The sequence below is a fragment of the Pygoscelis adeliae genome, unplaced genomic scaffold (genome assembly GCF_000699105.1).
Source record: "Pygoscelis adeliae isolate BGI_AS28 unplaced genomic scaffold, ASM69910v1 Scaffold45, whole genome shotgun sequence".
Lineage (NCBI taxonomy): Eukaryota > Metazoa > Chordata > Aves > Sphenisciformes > Spheniscidae > Pygoscelis > Pygoscelis adeliae.
In genome coordinates this window covers 13,571,190-13,591,326 of record NW_008825114.1, presented here as the reverse complement: position 1 = coordinate 13,591,326, position 20,137 = coordinate 13,571,190, and the positions used below count along the sequence as shown (strand labels likewise).

The 20,137-nt window shown below is 38.6% G+C and overlaps 1 protein-coding gene across 1 annotated transcript in view; it reads left to right on the top strand.

Annotated features, from left to right (window-relative positions):
* AGTPBP1 (ATP/GTP binding protein 1) overlaps positions 1–20,137 on the top strand; it is a 59,007-nt gene that overhangs the window by 37,275 nt on the left and 1,595 nt on the right. The window contains exon 25 of the mRNA XM_009328122.1: positions 2,348–2,508. Within this exon, the coding sequence (XP_009326397.1) occupies positions 2,348–2,508 (161 nt within the window). The remainder of the gene's footprint in view (positions 1–2,347; positions 2,509–20,137) is intronic.

Sequence of the window (20,137 nt, the reverse complement as noted above, 5' to 3'; positions counted from 1 at the left end):
CAATGGATTAAGAAATTTGGTATTTGGCAGCTGTGTGGTATTGCATTCTCCATTATGATTTAAAGAAATGATAGAAGCAAATCTAGACTTTGTCATGGGCTTTTACTGCAAGTATGTAGACCCTTCAGTATAGTAAGTTCAAACTTTATCGTCCAGGCATTTCACAGATACCCACCTCCAATCTGATCCATTAGGTCTCTCTTTAGTTATATCCTCTTTCTGCTGTGCTGAAAAAAGCAGTCACGGAACATGCACATGCTATTTATCTTTCTAACAATTGTCTTTGCACTTTCTTTCATACTGTACTCTTGTCCTTTTTCGACTCAAAGCCACTCCTATTATACTGTCTATAAGGAATCTGCCAACTAACGATAACTTCTTCAGCAACAGATGTAGACAATGATTGGAAAATTTTCTGAACCATCAAGCTGTGCACATTAGTAATCTGTGTAACAGTGAGATTACTGTTACCCTTCTCCTTCCTCTTCTGCATACTTGTTGCCTCTTGTCCTTAATGTTATTTTAATCTCTTTGGGGCAGGGACTGTGTCTTCCTGTGATTAGCGTAGTGGAGCCCCAGCTATGATTGGGGTCTTCGAATGTTACTGACGTGCAAACAAATACTAAACAAAAACAAAAAATTGGCCTCTGTGGATAAGGTACTGCACTGGGAGTGAGGAGAACTGATTTCTGTTCCCAGCGGGGTCAGTGACATGCTGTGAGACACTGTGCAAATCGCTTCAACCCTCTCTGCCTCCATTTCTCCATCAGTAAAGTGAGGAAAATTCTTCCTTTATTAATAAAGTGCTTTGAAACCTACAGCACAAAAGCATTATAAAAGAGGTAAGTAGTATTACTATTAACAATAATACTCAAATACCCAACTCTTGTTCACTGCTAACAGGTTTCTGTACCATTTGGCTGGAGGATGGCACTGTTTAGAATAGTGGATATAGCTTTAGCTATTTTCTTGTTACTAAAAAGCACCTTGTTTATGAAGACTACCGAGGGAAAAAAAGAACTCGCAAGAAAAATAAAACCAAACTATCCATTTATTAAGTGTGTGTATGTTCAAAACAGAAGTACATGAAGAATGTGCGGACTGTACCATTTCTGGAGCAACATAACACTTTCTTTTAAACCTTGCTTATTAAAATACAGCATCGGTGTGGCAACATATACAAAGCTTGTGTGTGTGGTTTTTAGCTTTTAGTAAAAAAATTCCTACTCCATTCTTTCTGCTTTGTGTATTTTCCCATTTGATGACTTAGCTTACCACCAATTCCTGGTTCTTCTGCTTCCCTGCTTGTTTTGTCAAAGCTCCTTTTTAACTACACTTTACCTTAAGAGGCTTAGAAGATCCAAACTAAAATCCTTTTAAATTCTCCTGAGGTACAGAAGTTGCAAAGGGAGAGATTGAGTTGGGTTGTGACACTGAATTTGTTAGTGTATATACAGTCAGTGCTAGCCAATTCCATAATTGTTGAGGGTCACTCTGGAATATCATTCTCTTCTCATGAAGTAGTTGAGGTCAGAGATTCTGTCCGTACATACTGCACTGCTGGCTAAATTAAAAGTGTAGAATTATCTGATGGGAGGCTTTATCACATATGTAAATTTGGAGAATATTATGTAAGTTCTACCTCCTAAATACGCTTTGCAGAAGAAAATGCCTTGGTGTATCATTCAATATATTTTCTAACTCGAATGATACTTTTGGTTTTTGATACTTTATGTTTGGGTTTTTTTATTACTAAATGTGTGAATAAATGCTTTCAGAATTAACACATGTAGCCTCTAACTTACAGGAGGGGAAGAGATGTTTGTGTCAAGGAGTAACTTTGTTGCCTTAAATAGTCTTATTTATGTGTCAGAACATAGCAATGAACTTAATCACAGCTACAATATGAATTCACTCATTTTTCCTTCTGATGGAACTTCTGTTGAAGAATCTTGTATTTGAGATTCCTTTGTATAAATTTTGTCTCAGGTTTTTAAAATAATTTATACTTATAAACTTAGATATGATCTCTGTCTCTCTTCCAATGCCACTGCATAAAGTGCTGTTAGTATTGATGTGCTACAAGTGTAGACTAGGAAGCTCCAAAGAAATGTGGATGTGTCCAGAAATGTCTGTTCAGCCTTAGAGGACTCATGTAGTTATTCTCTGAGTTTTCCCTCATACTCTTGCTAAGTGTTTACTCTACAGTTCTTATTTGTTCTGTCTTTAGAGCAAGAGAGCGTGTTAAATAAAATAATGAAATGTGTTTTAAATAGTAACTCTGTAGTATGTGTGGGTCCATCTGCATGTACCTATTTTGTATTTTTAAATCTTATTTTTAAATTAGGGATTGCAGATAGGGACAAGAGAACTGGAGGAGATGGGAGCAAAGTTCTGCGTTGGCTTACTGCGTTTAAAAAGAATGGCCTCACCGTTGGAATACAATTTGCCTTCTAATCTGTTGGATATTGAAAGTGAACTGATTGAGTCAAGCTGTAAAGTGACAAGGTAGTACACATTTATTACATTTACTTTTTTTTCAGGAAAAACTTCCGTTTCTCAAGTGAGGTAAAGATTCTCTCAAAAATGTTCTTCCACTCATCAAAAATAATGTTGATGTGTTGTGACCTGTTAGTGTAACAATAATCTGAATATATGGGAAACCTGTTGTGTTAATTCAGTTGCTTCAGACTTTTAAAGAAAACAATAAATACAGAGTTAGACTATATGTCACATTTTTTGCTGGAATAAACACTGGCAATTTTAATGTCATCAGGGAGTTATTATATGCAGTAAAACTCAGTAGGTCTTAGGTCTCAGTTGTCTCTGAGAGCATTTTTTTTTTTTTATTACTGGCTACAGTATTAAAAATGTATTTAGACAGACTTAAAGTACGTGAGTTAAAGCATTGTAAGAACTGTAAATTTTTCTTCCAAACTTTTTTCCCCCCCTCTGGTAGAGATACATAATAACATTTAAAGAATTTAAAATGTGAAATAAGGTTTGGGTCACAAAAGAAGTGTATTGTATCTGCTCAGTAGCTAGCTTATTAAGTTGCCAATTCTTAAAGCTCCAGATAGGCTTGCATACGATGCCTATTTCCATTCATGTAATTCACCACTGAAGTATCCATGTGTACATGGTAATTGGGGATACACAGCAAATAAGTGATTTCAAATGTACAAGCGTCTCTTACTGAAAATCTGGTTGAGGTTAAATAAAGCAGAGTTCAGAAAAGCATTAAATTAGAAAAGAGTAAGATGTACATGCTATAATACGTTACCGCTTGGCATACTTAGAGCCGAAAACATTTTTATAGTGGCCTTGGCTGTAGCTCCAATTTAGCTAAAGCAATACTGTGGAAATTTGGGGAAAAAATGAAATTTATTATTGTTTTTGTGCGACTGAAACAAGGAGGTGTTTGAAGCTAAGACTTTTATTAGATGTAGACTAATGAGTAATTTGTCTGTAGACCATGCAAAACTAGCAAGAGATATGGGAGGGCATCTGTGGTACCCTATGGAAGGGGGAGATGGTCTTTAGTTCCAGCATTTAAACATGTAAGTGTTATCAGAATGTGGAGTATTGAGAAAGACTGGAGCTTATGTTCATGCTTAGCATTTACAGATAGTCATGAAAAGTGAAGTATAAGCTAAAAGGTGATCAGAAAAATAGGAGTAACAATAGGAGGGTGTCTCAAGGAAGTGGTTAAAAGTGTATGAAGAGTAGCTGTGATGTGTTGATATCTATCACTCCAGTGATGGCTGGATCCCCCAGTATCATTTGCTCACTAGTACAGCATTAGTATGCTTGTCATGGCTGGACTCTTACGGTCAGATCAAGCTTTGTGCTTGGATAAGGCTGAGTTAATGATTCCTGGAAGAGATAGGATCAGAAAAAGGCTTTGGAGTAACACACCCCTACCAATGTGTAAGCCTCAATGAAGTGTAGGTAGGCTCACTGTGAAAGGGTCGTATGGCAGATGCTGAAAAAAGCAGAAAGTGCTCTACAGCTGTTGGAATGGCATTAGCGTGGTGTCTCCAGTGCAGGTGAAAGACAGCATTTTAATCACTAAGAATGCCTTGGTGGTTTTTGCTATACTAATGTAACATTGATATCAAAACAATGGGAGCAGCAGAGAGCAGCGCTTAGTGTTTGTAACATTACTGTTCAGTGTATCACTCTAAATTTTCATTTGATGTTGTATGAATTACTGTCAGCCTTGTAAGATAGGGTTTGAAAGTGTAAATAAAATATAAGTGTCCTTGGTTTTGCAAGTGTAAAACCATATTCCACTATATAGTGTGTTTAAAAAAAAGCGAGGGGGGTGGGGTGGGGGTGGGGATAAAGTGTGAATGGTCTTTGAACTCTTTTATTCCTTGCCTTGGTTGAAAAGTTGGCCATTAGAATGAATTAGTGTAATTATCTGCTTTGGTCTAAAAAGTCTCTTGCTTGTCCATTTGTGTAGCATAGTAATTTAATGAGCAATACTACAGGGAGGTTAGAACAGAAAAGCTGCTTCCACTGCTGTTATGCCAGGGACTAAGACAGTTGATCATCAGGTAACTATGGAAAGCGGCTCTCCTGTCCTAAGCTTTTGGATTAGGAAAACACAGATTCAGTGGGTTTTGTCTCGTGGACAGGGATCAGCCTAAGGACAAAAAAACTGAATTGCTTGCTTACTGTTTCATATGTGTTGCCAGGGATTCTCGGTATGTATTGTCTGAAGGTAATCTGTTTAGGATTCTTCTTAAATATATGAGGAGCTTACTGTCTGATAGACATTTCAGTTGTTCTTTGGGATGAGATGTAAGTGTTGACAAAAGAGACCAAAACTTGAGAAGTGAAAAATGTCAACTGCTAAGGAAGTGTGTAGATACTTGAAAAAAGTTCTGTAGTGCACCTCAGATAGTCATATTCCTTGACATAAAGCTGGGGAGCAAGGGGCAATGTTTTATACTGAAAAGCTCTTGAGAGAAATCACCAGATGGAATTCCATCTTTATGATACAGGAAGTGTTACTACAGCAAATAAAATTAATGGTTTTGATTACAATTTTCCTCACAAGGCCTTTATCAAAACGAAAACTAGGAGATGGAGAAGGAGGAAAAAGCATGACTGCTGCCTTCAAATACAAGAAGACAGATGCAAAGAATCTGTTCTATCTAGGGCAGACAGGACCAGGAGTAATGGCCTTAAATTACAAGGAAAAGTCAGTCTAGACTTCAGGTAAAAATTCTACATGGCAAGCAAGAATGAAGTTCTGGAAGTTGCGGAGTCTCCACAGGAGATTAAGAATAGTATAGACAGGCTTCAGTCTAGAATGGCAGTGGGAACAACTGAATTAGCCTTAATGTACAGAAGCACGCAAAGGGGCTGTGGGAAAATTCTTCACTAAGTATTGTACTTAAAATAAATTACTTATTCATAAATACTAAATAGTTAAGAGTCACTTTGACTCTCTTCTTTAAAGCATTGCTTTACAGCATTCTCTCAAGCATTTGCATGTAAGCAAGAAAGTGCCTATGAGGGACCATGTGGAAAAAACCCAGACCCCTTCTGGGAAATCAGCATGGTGGGGTGCCTCTTTGAAGTGCCTGCACACTAGTGCATGCAGCATGGGGAATAAATATGAGGAATTAAAGATCTGTGTGCAGTTGTGGGGCTATGATCTTGTTGGGATCATGGAGATGTGATGGGATGCCTCACACTACTGGAGTGCTGCAGTGGAGGGATACAGGCTCACTAGGTAAGGATAGGCTGGGAAAATGAAAAGGGGGAGTTGCCCTTTACATGAGAGAGTGGCTGGAATGCATGGAAGTCTGCCTGGGGATGAATGATGAGCCAACTGAGAGCTTATGGGTGAGGATTAAAGAGCAGATCACTCTGTGTGACATAGTAGTGGGTGTTTGCTGTAGGCGGCCTGACCAGGAAGAACAAATGGATCAGGCCTTCTACAGACAGCTAGAAGCAGCCTCATGTTTACAAGCCCTGGTCCTCGTGGGGGACTTCAACCACCCCAATGTCTGCTGGAGGAACAACACAGCAAGGCATAAGCAATCCAGGAACTTCCTGGAGAGCCTTGATGACAACTTCCGGACCCAAGTGATACAAGAACCAACAAGGAGCGGTGCTCTGCTGGATCTGGTACTCACACACAAGGATGTGCTGGTTGGTATGTGAACATTGAAGGCAGTCTTGGCTGCAGTGACCATGAGATGATGGAGCTTAGGTTCCCAAGAGGAGGGAGCAGGGCAAAAGGCAAGATGAGAACCCTGAACTTGAAGAGAGCACAGTTTGGTCTCTTCAGGGATCTGCTTGGAAGAGTCCTATGGAATAAGACCCTGGAGGGAAGGGGGGCCCAAGAAAGCTAGTGGATATTCAAGGACCACATCCTCCAAGCTCAAGAGCAGTCCATCTCCATAAGCAGGAACTTAAGCAAAAATGGCAGGAAGCCTGCATGGATGAATGAGGAGCTCCTGGCAAAACTCAAACATGTAAAGGAAATACACAGAAGATGGAAGCAGAGACAGGTAACCTGTGAAGAATATAGAGGCACTGTCTGAGTATGCAGAGACGCGGTAAGGAAAGATTAAGTCCACCTGGAGTTGAATCTGGCATGGGATGTCAAAGGGAACAAGAAGGACTTCTGTAAGTACGTAAGTAGTAAAGGAAGACTAGGGAAAAATGTGGGCCCACTGCTGAATGGGGCAGGAACCCTGTTGACACATGGAAAAAGGCTGAGGTACTGAATGCCTTCTTCACCTTAGTCTTTAACAGCAAGACCATCTTTCAGTAATCTAAGGACCCAGAGACTGGGGAAAGCCTGGAGCAAGGAAGACTTACCCTTGGTGGAAGAGGAACAGGTTTGAGAATACTTAAAGCAAACTCTAAGTCCATAGGTTCTGATGAGATGCACCCATGAGTGCCAAGGGAGCTGGCTGATGTCACTGCAAGGCCACTCTCAATCTTTGAATGGTTGTGGTGATTGGGACAGGTGCTTGAAGACTGGAGGAAAGCAAACGTCATTCCTATCTTCAAGAAGAGCAAGAAGGAGGACCCAGGGAACTACAGGCTGGCCAGCCTCACCTTGATCCCTCGGAAGGTGGTGAAACAACTAATCCTGGAAAGCATTTCCAGCCACATGAAGGAGGAGGAGATCATGACTAATCAAAATGGATTCACTAAGGGAAGTCATGCTTGACCAACCTGATAACCTTCTACAACGAATTGACTGGCTTGGTAGATGAGGGGAGTGAAGTGAATATTGTCTGCCTTGACTTCAGTAAGGTTTTTGACACACTCTGCCATAGGATCCTCATAGAGGAGCTGATGAAGTATGGGCTGAATGGGCAGACAGTGAGGTGGATTGAAAACTGGCTGAACAACTGCACCCAGAGGGTGATGATCAGAAACACAAAATCTAGCTGGAGGCCAGTAATTAGCTGTGTGCCCCAGGGCACAAGACTGGGTCCACTCCTGTTTAACATCGGCATTAATGATCTGGACAATGGGGCAGAGTATACCCTCAGCAAGCTTCCAGATGACACCGAACTGGGAGTGGCTGATCCAGAGGGACCTTGACAGGCTGTAGAAATGGGCTGACAGTAATCTCATGAAGTTCAGCAAGAAGTGCAAAGTCCTGCATCTGAGGAGGAACAACCCCATGCACCAGTACCTGCTGCGGGCTGACCATCTGGAAAGCAGCTTTACAGAAAAGGCCATGGGGGGTTATAGTGGACACCAAGTTGAACATAAGCCAGCAATGTGCCCTGGCTGCAAAGAAGGCTAATGGTATCCTGGGCTTGATTAGGAGGAGTGTAGCCAGCAGGTTGAGGGACACAATTCTTCCCCTCTCCTCAGCACTGGTGAAGCTACACCTGGAGTACTGTGTCCAGCTCTGGGTTCCCTATTACGAGAGAGACATGGACATACTGGAGAGAGTCCAGTGAGGAGCCCCTAAGATGATGAAGGGACTGAAGCATCTCCCATAGGAGGAAAGGCTGAGAGAGCAGGGTCTGTTAGTCTGGAGAAGAGAAGGCACAGGGGGCATCTTATCAAGGTGTACAAACACCTGAAGGGAGGTTGTAAAGAAGTGTCGTGGTTTAACCTCAGTCAGCAACTAAGCACCACACAGCCGCTCGCTCACTCCCACTGGGTTGAGATAAAAACAGTTTAATAATTGAAATAAAATTATAATAATAACAATATAATAATAATAATAATACACAAAGCAAGTGATGCACAGTACAATTGCTCACCACCCGCCGACCGATGCCCAGCCAGTCCCCGAGCAGCGGCCCCCCCGGCCAGCTTCCCCCAGTTTATGTACTGAGCATGATGTCACATGGTATGGAATGTTTCTTTGGCCAGTTTGGCTGTGCCCCCTCCCAGCTTCTGGTGCCCCTCCAGCCTTCTCAGTCGGTAGAGCATGGAAAACTAAAAAGTCCTTGGCTAGTGTAAGCATTACCTAGCAACAACTAAAACATGGGTGTGTTATCAACATTGTTCTCACCCTAAATCCAAAACACAGCACTGTACCAGCTACTAGGAAGGAAATTAACTCTATCCCTGCTGAAACCAGGACAAGAAGATAAAGCCAAGCTCTTTTCAGTGGTGTCTGGTGACAGGGTAAGAGGCAATGAGCACAAACTATAGAGGAAATTCTGTTTAAGCATTTTATATATATATAATGGTTATATGTATTTGTTGTGAGGGCGCTCAAACACTGGAACAAGTTTCCCATAGAGGGTATGGAGTATTTATCCCTGGAGATAATCAGAAGTTGTCTGGACGTGGTCCCCAGCAACCTGCTGTAGGTGGCCCTGCTTGAGCAGGGGTGTTGGGCAAGATGGCCTCCAGAGGTCCCTTCCAACCTCAGCCATTCTGTGGTTCTGTGAGAAGGGGGAAGTATCTTTAAGTGTGTCCTCAAAAGACACTGAGTGCTGGTGTTGTAAGCAGCTTCAAATGGGAGTGCTAATTTAGGTAATTATACTACAAGGTTCTAAAATCACAATCTAGTTGCATTTCTCTCCCTCAGAACTTTCACAGCCAAGCTCCTGATCACTTGACGTTTCTGCCACATACACTTTAATAATTTTGTAAATACGAATTCTTCCATAAATACAGGCTGGCTGTAAGGCAGTTTCACTTGACAGCTATTGTGGATGTCCTCTAAACAATAGTCTTTCAGCAAGGGCACATGTTTCTTTCTTGAGTTCCTTGTGTGCACTGGTGCAGCATGTTGAACTTCAAAAATTAATACTGACATGTTACACCTATTTATCATACTTTCCAGTTTTTAAAAGTTTTACTTTTTTTTCATTTGCAGCTACTATTATATGTTAATGAGACTAATATTTTTGCCATCCATAAGTGTTATATCATTGTCAATTTTATTAGAACTAAGCTTCAGTATAAAGGTATTTCTTTGAAATATTAAACCTCAGTTATGGCATTTTGAATCAAGATGTGGTTGTGAGTAATTAATTATCAGGGTGGCATTGAAAAAGAGCCCCAGATTGCCACATAATTTTATATTAATAGCTGCCTCAGGTACAGAATCTGTATTTTATATTGTCTCCCTGGAGGAAGTTAGCATCCCAGTTCACAGGCAGTTAGTGGCTGTGCTTTGGAAAAAAAATTATGTGCTGAATTTCTCTGTTTGTTAATGTTATTCATGATGGAGTGGCCTTAAAACAGCACCTGTTGAATTGAGGAATGTCATAAATGAGTTATTCCCTATAGTATCTGTCAGAGAGCTAAAGACAAATCAGAAACACTTCAGTATCAGAGTGGGATAAGAAAGGGTGAGAAGTCATGTACCAGCCAGCGTTCTAACATACTGCTTTGCATGAACACATGCACAAAAAATCTAGTTCTAAAGATATTTGAAGGAAGTGAATTAAAAAAACCCAAACCTGTAGTTCTTGACCTTCTTTCCAGGGTAGCGCTGGGAGAAGCAATTGGTTATGCTTTACCGCTCTGGTTAAGGTTTCAACTGATCCGCAAACAGTAGACCATTAGGTGCAATTGTGCTAAAGAAGTGGAAAACTGTTGTCTGGATTAAATACTGGTGCTAGATGTTACCTTAAACTAAGAACAGGATTACTGCTTTCTAATATTTCTGAAACTTTCAATAGATCGGCACAATCATTTATTGAGAGAGATTTTCTCATTTCAGTGAAACTAAACTTTACAGTAAAGGTAATGGTTGTGGTCCTGATTCTGGAATAGGACTTCTGTAGTTAGTCTGTACACAAGTTGATCGGCTTCTTTGAAAGTATGTACAAGCATAAACATAATCCTTCGGACTTAATGGTTCTTCCATTTTGGACTTTTAAAACACATTGTTTATGATGGGTATGAAAGTGCCTCCAGTGAGTAAAAGGTTGTTACTGCTTTCTGTTTGATAGCAAACTTGAGTAATGCTAGATGAGAAAAGGAACAAATGGGAAGGTGGATTGTTTTGATGTTATGAAATAAAGCAAATCCTGGAGAGAGGGATATGAGTAGACACACATAGTTTGAACTTCCTTCTCCATCTAAAATTCTTCACTAATCCACCTAGCTCTAGAAAAACTATTATGTACCATGCAAAATGAATTGCATATAAAGTACGATCATGCTGGGGGCAGGGGGAAACTGCCTCTGACTTTATTTGTATTTTGTTGGTGGGAGCGAGGGGCATGGGGACTGTTTTATACTGGATTTTCTGAAAGCACTAGTAAAATACCTGCTACTGCAAAAACAATGTAGTTGGCTTGGCACATGTGAGCATAGATGAAAAATAACATGAGGCTTATAATAAGGTTAATATTAAGACTGTACGTGGAAATGTTTATAATCTTATTGTGTGAAGAAGGTAACTGCTACTCGGGAACTTCAAAATACAGGAAGGTTCAGTCTCCATCCCAAAAGACCAGGTCATGAAAATTACAAAAGTAATTGTATGGCAAGACAAAATTTTAAGTTGGAGAGAGATCATTGAATAACGTCATTCAATGTTTTGAAACTGAATTTTTATATAGAAAAAATAATAAAAAAAATATTTTCCCCTAATCCTGACCTTCGGGTGTTACACAGAATCAGATGGTGAAAGGTAATAACCAAATGCTTCTGCACTAAAGAAATTAAGATAATGGGAAAAAAAAACAGATTCTGTGCATGTTAGAGTTACAATTTTTATCAGATAAGGAATATTGACATAAACAGCATTGAACTTTATTGGAGAAATCTGTTAAAAACTTTAGATTTTTCCAATGTCTGATGGTTTTGTTTCTTAAATTTATTAGATTTAAATTTATTAAATGTAAATGTACTTTAATAACACTAAAATAGAAGAATATGTAGCATGAAGTGAGAAAATAGGTACCTTGCTCTCAGTGCTCATTTAGCAATACTGTTTATCTATGTGAGAATCTGTGATGGAAAAACTAAGTGTGTAAATTCCAACAACTTATCTTTAAAATGTGGCATTAAGACTGAAATATGTTGTGTATTTGTACCTGATTCTCTGTTCTGACCCCGTCTTAAAAGTGATTTGGTAATCATAATTATTTATACAGAGACTTATTTAATTTAATTCAGTGGAAATGCTTTTTATTTAAAAAGTGGAAGTGGAATCAGACACTTAACAGGGAATGTTTTTCAGAGAAAAGTGCACACTGCTGTCTGTGTCACTACTGGAATGTTGACCTAATATTACACTGTCCCTTTTTTCAAGTGTGAATTTTCTTAAACTTTATGTGTAACCACAGCAGCCTTATGTACAGCCACTGATTTATCTGTACCTGCTGGTGCATCATCAAACAGATTTTTTTTTAACCAAAGTTACCTAAGCAATCATCTCTAATGGAAAACATTGAAAAATATTTAAGTGCATAATACTTAGCCTGGCAAAATGTTCCTCTAGTAAATATAGAACAATATGACTAGATTTTTTTTTAAAATTATACTACTAGTATCCTTCTGAGACAGGAATGACCCATCTCTATGCATGATAATAGGAATTTGCTATCCGGATAACTGGGTTTACTCCTTTTTATTTTGATAGCTGTGCTGTGTGCCATAGAAGCCATGTACGTACATCATTTTTGCATAAGCAAGAAACTATAATTTTGTTCACAGTACTTCCACTATTAGCAATAAAGTGCCTTATAATAATTTATGTTTGCACATTATCTTCTTTCATTTGTTGCAAGAGGGATTAATACTGCCATAGGTGGAATTAAGAGATGGTCCGATTTTTGTTTCCGGAGGCTCAGTAGCCGAGTTCTGCCATATACCTTAGGCCATCAGACTTTTTGCCTCAATTACTTGGAAAAGTCTGTCTAGAGCAGAGCAATTTTATTTTGCTCCCCAACAAATATGCCCATATGACAACTGGACCAAATATCCTTGGGGTCCAAGTTTCCTGTCTTTGGTAGCACTCACTGCATGTCTCAGCAGAAAGTTCAAAAACTTGTACTGTTTATTGATGATGATACTCAAGGGGGAAGTCTCATGTTATTTGTTTTTACTTATATTCAGAACTGAAACACATACTGTAAAACAAGTTGTGGTTAAAGGTCAGCTCTTTTATGGGATAATGGAGATACCATGTTCCTCTATTCTGGATATTATTTAAAATAAATTTTAATGTAATAGTCTTTTTTAATGAATTCTATTGAAATCCTTGTACTGTCTCAGGAAGTACCGGACAAGGGCATAGTAGATTGGTATTGATGAGATCTCTCCCCCTCAAAAAAAAAAAAAAAAAGATGAGGAATATTCAGATTTTAACAGCCGAAGAAAGGTGTGGTTCAGCATGGATTTACCCCTGGTCTTTCATAGTTTTTTTGGGGGGGAGGGGTTGGGTCGGGCTAGGCTCTATTTAAGCAGTATTTTTGTATGATCACTGAAAGAGTTTTCAAGGCTATGCTCTATTTCCCTTATACAGTGAAAACGAAGACTGGACACTGCCTCAAGATGATGCAGTTCATTCAGATTCCATAATCATAGTTTTGCTTGTCATCTTGGGGGTGTGAGAGGCACTCCAGAACATTTTGCTAGAAGGCTACAACTAATTTCCGTAGATACGATGAGTACCAGCTCCTAGTGACACCTCTAATAAGGCTTAGCAAACTCTTGAGCTCTCCTTTTCCCACTTCCTAGTCCAATGATCATGAAATGTAGAGAAGCCCATGGCTGATATTTCCACAAACTCTTACAGCTGAAGCACAGGGGAGTTGGGCTCCCTAGCTGTATGAGACCTCACTGCTGTTTGGAAGGAAAGTTTGCTTGCTAGGGTTTTCCTTCTCCCCCCGCCCAGGTAAGGATCTGTCTACTTTTCCGTGCAGCAGAAGTCCCTCTCTTTGTAATTGACAGGAAATAGATTTTAATTTGATTTTTTTTCTATTTCTTAGTGCTTTAAAAAACAGATTTTTATTAACACCTCTTGAAACCTGTATGCCAAATCTGTGAAATATGTTGTCCATTTGTCCTTTGATTCAATCCTTGTATGCGAAATGCTGAAGTTTTAGTGTTTCTGTATGGTTCTAGACAAGATATTAAAAATACCTATCAGCTGAGGTATCTATTTATTAGTTATCTATTCACTTGAGTGCTGGAAATATACAAAGAGCCTCTATTGAGTAAAATTTATAAAGCTGATTTCTGTTCCTCTTCAGAGGCAGTCATGGGTCAGAAGATAGTCACACAATTCCTTGTTTTATATGCCCAGACTTCCATTTCCATTTTTCTATTATAATGAAAGTACTGCTTATACTTTCCTTGTACTTACATGATTCACGGCTCATTACTTGCCATTAGAGATGAATAAGAAGCTACCTACAGAAAATGCAGGTAAAAAATTCACAAATAAGAAGTATAAAAGAGTAGTTTTTACACAGCTGTAATGTCGCTGTAATGTTAGAGTAGAGCAATGAATAAGATAGTTATTTCCTTTATATTTTGGATGTTACTGGTGTTACTTTTTACAAAAACACAATTTTAATGCTTTAGAGGGCAAGCAGGCAAGTTTAAACATTCAAGTCTAAACGCACAGAAGCACTGCTTGTACTTTTTGCAAATGATTTTGAGGGTTTCTCAAATTCTTTTTGGTTTTACTGGTTGTACTTAAAATGACCAAGTAAATGTTAATATTTTAAAATATACCTCCAGTACTTCATTACATATAGGCTCAGTTTCCATGAGTTCATTTTGAACCATGTCTGAAACATACTTGACTTAAGAAAAATAAACCAATAAGTAGATTTATTTCCCTCTGGCAGTGCACTTTAACATTTTAAGTGATGAATTAAACACTTTATTTTTCTTTAATTATTTCTAACCCATTTGCCAGTGTTTTCCCCCCCAGTTCCAAATGGAAAAGATTAGGCTAAATGTAATACTGATCTTGTAGTAAGAATTATAGTTGTTATGCTGACAGGTTTGATAGGGTCTGTATGCAATGAAACAAAAACACATGGCTGCAGTCATAACTGTTAGGACTTACTGGAATTATCTTTTGCGCAATAACCTGACCTCTTTTTGGAAATTCTAGTTGTTTCATTGATTGTTTTGAGGTTCATTGGTGTGTTCTAGAATATGGTGTATTTGTGTTTGTTAATTTGATTTAATTATAGCAGAGAAGCAGACTGAGCTTTTGGGATCCAGCATGTCTAGAAAAAGGTAGAAAAAGTAGACTGCCAAAAGGAGCTGTGGAAAAGAAAAAACCTGATGCAAAATCCATTTCCTGCACTTAGTCTTACACTTAAGAAAAATCATCAGACTGGTGGGGCAAGGAGTGAGGGGTACATGCAGTGGGAATGTGTGCAAGATCATCTTGCAAGGGGTCTCTCTCTAGGCTGCCAGAAGGAAACTGGATTTCTCCTACCTTATTTCCCTCCCCCTTAATAACTCTTAAACTTTGCCCAGACATTTGCATACTTCTCATCTCCTCCACCTGGGAGTAAAAGATTTTTCCTTCCCACTCTCCTGCAGCATTTGAGCTTCTCTTGGCCTTTCTGCTAATACCTTAGGAGTACAACTTAGGTAAAAAGAAGGCATCTTATGCTGCAACTTTTGACCTGTCTGTCCCTTTCAGGAGTTTGGAAAAAAAAGCCATCAAAGATGGGGCCGAGAATTTCACTGGTGGGCCTGGTGGGCAGTGCCCATGCACCAAGACCCTCCTCTGGCCTAAGTGAAAGTGATGCTTTTAATTCTGTGTAGACTGTAGCATCAGAGTAGTGTTGTCTTCTCTATGGCAAAATAAGGAAAATAGTAACCTAGTGAAAAAAAAAAAGAAAAAAATAAGTGTGATGAACAGGTTATACATTCTTCATACCATTTTTCAAGCTTTTCTTCCACTCCTGGTAGTATCATCCAAATATTAGTGTGGGCTACAGTCAATGATTGTTGAATCCAACTAATTTAATCCAATTTTGAGTTTCATAAAATGGATTTTAGGGTGACAGCAAAAAGAAAGTGTTGAGATTACTTTTTATTAAGCTGTGGAGTGAAATTTTGTAACTCTAGAAGTGGGGATATTTAAAAACAAGACTTAAATGGGATTTGGATACCCAGCTTCGTATGGCATAGAAAAGAGTTGGATATGTTCTCCTCTTTAGCCTTGGAAATGCCTTTGAAGAAATATCCTTACACTTGGGAAAAACACATAGGTGAAGAGCTTCTGAAGGGGACAGCACATATAGCTGCATGGGTGACATTGCCTACTGTAGCAGCTTTGCTGATCCCTAGAAGAGAATATAGACCCTAAAGGGAAATTAAAAGGAAAAGAATGGAGAAACGATTCCTTTGTGATGCTTCCCGACTCTCTTACTCCTCTAAAATCTTCCCTCTCCTGGCAATGCAGTTTTAAAAGGAATCATTAGTTCTTCAGATTTTTCTCTCCTTCCTTTCCCAACTCCCCAGGTAGTTGCAACTTTCCATAGTTTGGCAGGGAGTATTTCTTAATTTTTTCTTCCAAAGTTTTAAAATGTATACACTTCCCCTGTAGTCTCAGAAAACTGCTGATCTCCATGGGGTTGAAATTGGTAATGGTTGTGTCTGGCTTGTAAATTAATTTCTCTGTAATTGAGTCATATGGATAATGAAAAATCCAAGTATATCTTTTGAAGGACAAATAAAATTTTAGTTTGAAAAAATATACCATATTAGTGAATAGGTTTATTTTTTAGTATGTTTGGAGCATTAATGTAAATGAGAAGAAAATAGTAAGTATTGTCGTTAAAAAAAAAAAATTAAAATATGTTTTAGAAAAAAAGTTGTATTCATTCCTAAATTCAGTGTATTCAATGGCAGGTTATGTAGAAAATACCCCTTTTTAAATGAAAGGGGTATTCTCAAAGTTCTTCATAAACATGAAGTCCACAGTATTGTATCAGATATATTAATCAGGTATTTAGGAGTTCATCTTTTTACCCATAAAATGTTGTTTAAGTAAAATCTGCAAAACTTCAGGTTTTCTTATAATATTCTCTTTTAACTGCCATGACTTCAAAGAAGATATACAGATTATGGCATCCTTTACATTACAGAGCTGTAGTTGTGTGATAAACAACCTCTGCTAACCTGAGAAAAATAATGGTTTCCTTTTAAAAGGAAAAGCGGGAGGTGTAGGGGTAGAGGAAGAGGGATTATTGAGCAAGTTAATTAGAAACAGCCCAAGGGAAAAGTTAGGAAATTAAAACCCATAGAATCAGCATGATGGCAGCTAAAAATATATTGTCACAAGATATGCTGAGGGTGGAGAGCGGCAGGGAGGCAAATAAAGAATTTGATTAAACACTAACAAATTTTTTCAGGTGTTTTGATTTCTGCATTTCTTGTTACCCAGCCTCAGCAAAACAGTGGAGTAATAATTACACTTTGCAGATTCATGCTAACCTATAGAATAAAGATTGCTGGAAAGTTAAATATCCAAGGTTAACATTTGCTACATCAGAAGAAAACATGCCATGGGAAAGCAAATGTATGTGAGTGGTATGCGACACAGGTTTTTCCTTTGAACGTAGGAAGTACTGAAATACCATTTTGTGAGGAACAAAGACTCAAGAAAGGGAAAGTGAAAAAATAATCTTAATAAATATAATCCTAATATTTATTTTCAGTAATAAATGATTGAGAAGTTGTGCATTGTCCTGGATGGTAGTAGAAAGCTAAGATTATTATGAGGCAGATTTCAGAGCCAGTTTTTATGTTAAAAGTTTATGTAGCTTTGAAAATAAGATCTGTTCATCTATTCTAATGGGACCTTTCTTGAATAGATAAAGTAATTTAATTATTGTTGATTTTTATTTTATTAAATGGGAAATGTCAGCGAAAAGTCTCCCTCAGTTTTGGATGAAAATTTTGAATGTATACATGCCAGAGCGAATGTCTAAAATGTGTTACATCAGACACACTGACTTTAAGACTGTGCACAGTGGCTGAATTTCTAGAAGTTAGGGGCATGCCTACATGCTTACGCATACGTGAATAAGTAAAATAAATTTATACAAATATAACAAAAATATATATTGAATACATATACATGTGTGTTTTTCAAGTCAATATAAAATAGGACATAATCTATGAACTGACAAGCCACTTCAAAAGAGGTCAACTATGTTGTTTGCTTGTGTGTCCAGTTCTGTGTTTTGTCCCTAAAATAGGTTTTGTTGGTTGCTTTTTTTAACTGGATCAACTATGTGAGTTTAATTTCCAAATAATGACACTTATTAAAGAGTGTATAGAATGTTTTAGGAACTTTACTATTGTATATTGTACCTCACTAACATGAATTTTTTTAAGTGCCTACTGTAGTGCATTAACATCCCACTGTCAGTGGTTAGTAAAATATTTGTCACTGGCATAGCTCATTGTAGTTTTCTGTTTCAGTATTCAGAATTATTAGTTAATATTGGGCTGACATTCAGATTTAATGGCTCCATTTCCTGTGAATTGAATTACACAGTCTATCCTGCAATTGCGGTGTGGATTCCTTGCATACGAAAGCTAACAAATCAGTATCTGTTAAGTGTTTAGAGGCAGAAGTTGTAAAAAAGCTGTGCACTTGTTGGAATGTGATACATTTGGTGAAGTTCCTTTCATTTTGTTCTTTAAATAAATCAAACATTTAAACTTTTTTTTTCCCCCAACCTTTTTTTCCTTAGAAGTGTTGGTGGGTAGTGACTTCCTAGGGCCGAAAGTGTCACAGGATGAAAGCACAGGAAAATTGTATTCCTTTGCTAGTTCTACCACAGGTTCTTCATGCAAAGCATGTATCCTTACGGCATGGTGGGTTCCCCACCTGCAAAATGAAGGAGGCATCTTAGCAAAGATACTGGTTATTTTCCTTACTCTTTGTCTGTCCTAATTTTGTTTTAAACACGCAGTTTATTAACCAACATAGTAGGTTGTTGCCCTAGTTACAACTTAAATAATCTTTAAAAGTATTCAGTTTTGTGGGGCATTCCTTTTTGCATGGCTTAATGAGTATGAGGTTGTTTACTGAACCATGATACAGATTGTTTTAAACATAAATCCAGAGACTGTGACTGAATTGAATTTTTGATAATTTATTTTCTTACTATTTTAGATCTTCTGTCCTTTTTTTTCTAAACTAGGACTAACAATTCTTCTCATTTGTTCTTCTCCCAATATTTGAATTAACTGTCAACAGCACAAAACATTACAGTGTAGCATGTCATTGAGGCTACAAGTAAAGGAAGAATACTGTGAAAATTATTTGTGTTGAATAGAGATTGCATTGCAAATTTCAGGTGGTCCACTTAAGCTCCTAAAAGACCTTTAGAAAGAAGCAGTGATTAACCCTTTTAATTATAAAGCCACAGCCAAGCTAGGCTGTTGTGTGCCTTAAGACAAAATTCGTAACAACTAATCTGCAAACAATTCTACAAGTACCCTGTCATCTTTCTCAATAAGAACATTCTCACTGTTTTGTGTGATTTGATTATTAGGTAAAATGCATTACAAAACCTTCTTGGGATTTCATCTGAATATGAAATTACTTATGAAATATTTAGGAATACTTAGTGCTTTTAAGCAGATAGCTTTTTATGTCCCAAGGGATGTTAGTAAAACTGGGTCTGGAAAACACTCCCCCCCCCCCCAGCCCTGTCCTAGGGAGGTGAGAGGATCAGAGAGTTATATTTTAACCTTTCTCCAGTTAACACGAAAGGTGTTAGTCCTCTTATTCTTGGAGGCCATTAGTTAAGGGCATAGACCATTCTGTGGGCAGTGGCTCCATGCCTTGAATCCACTGCCTCTGAGTTGCAAGGCAACGTACAAATTTTAACTGCGTGCAAGTGTGTGAGGGCCTGATACGAGTCAAGTGATTCATATGGGAACTTAATCTTAGTTGTAGGCGTAAACGTGACTCCTTGTTTTGTCATCTCTGATATGTACGGTGTACTTGCTCACAATGCTTTTCAGTGAAATGTGTGTTTTAATAAAATACAGAGTTTCCCAATTGAATTTTTAGACTCATCTGTTTTTTAGTTTGTTTATACCTTGTAGTTACTGCTGTTTCTTTATGTAGTTGTATACTTGTGGTAGGTTGACTCCGGCTGGACGCCAGGTGCCCACCAAAGCTGTTCTATCACTCCCCCTCCTCAACTGGACAGGGGAGAAAAAATATAACAAAAGGCTCGTGGGTCAAGATGAGGACAGGGGGAGATCATTCAGCGATTACTGTCACAGGCAAAACAGACTCGACGTGGGGAAATTAGTTTAATTTATTGCCAATCAAATCAGAGTAGGATAATGAGGAATAAAACCAAATCTTAAAACACCTTCCCCCCACCCCTTCCTTCTTCCCGGGCTCAACTTTACTCCCGATTTTCCCTCCCTCCTCCCGCCATGTGGCGCAGGGGGATGGGGAATGGGGGTTGCGGTCAGTTCATCACACATTGTCTCTGCCGTTCCTTCCTCCTCAGGTGGAGGACTCCTAACACTGTTCCCCTGCTCCAGTGGGGTCCCCCCCCCATGAGAGACAGTCCTCCATGAACTTCTCCAATGTGAGTGCTTCCCATGGGCTACAGTTCTTCACAAACTTGTCTAGCGTGGGTCCTTTCCACGGGGTGCAGTCCTTCAGGAACAGACTGCTCCAGCGTGGGTCCCCCACAGGGTC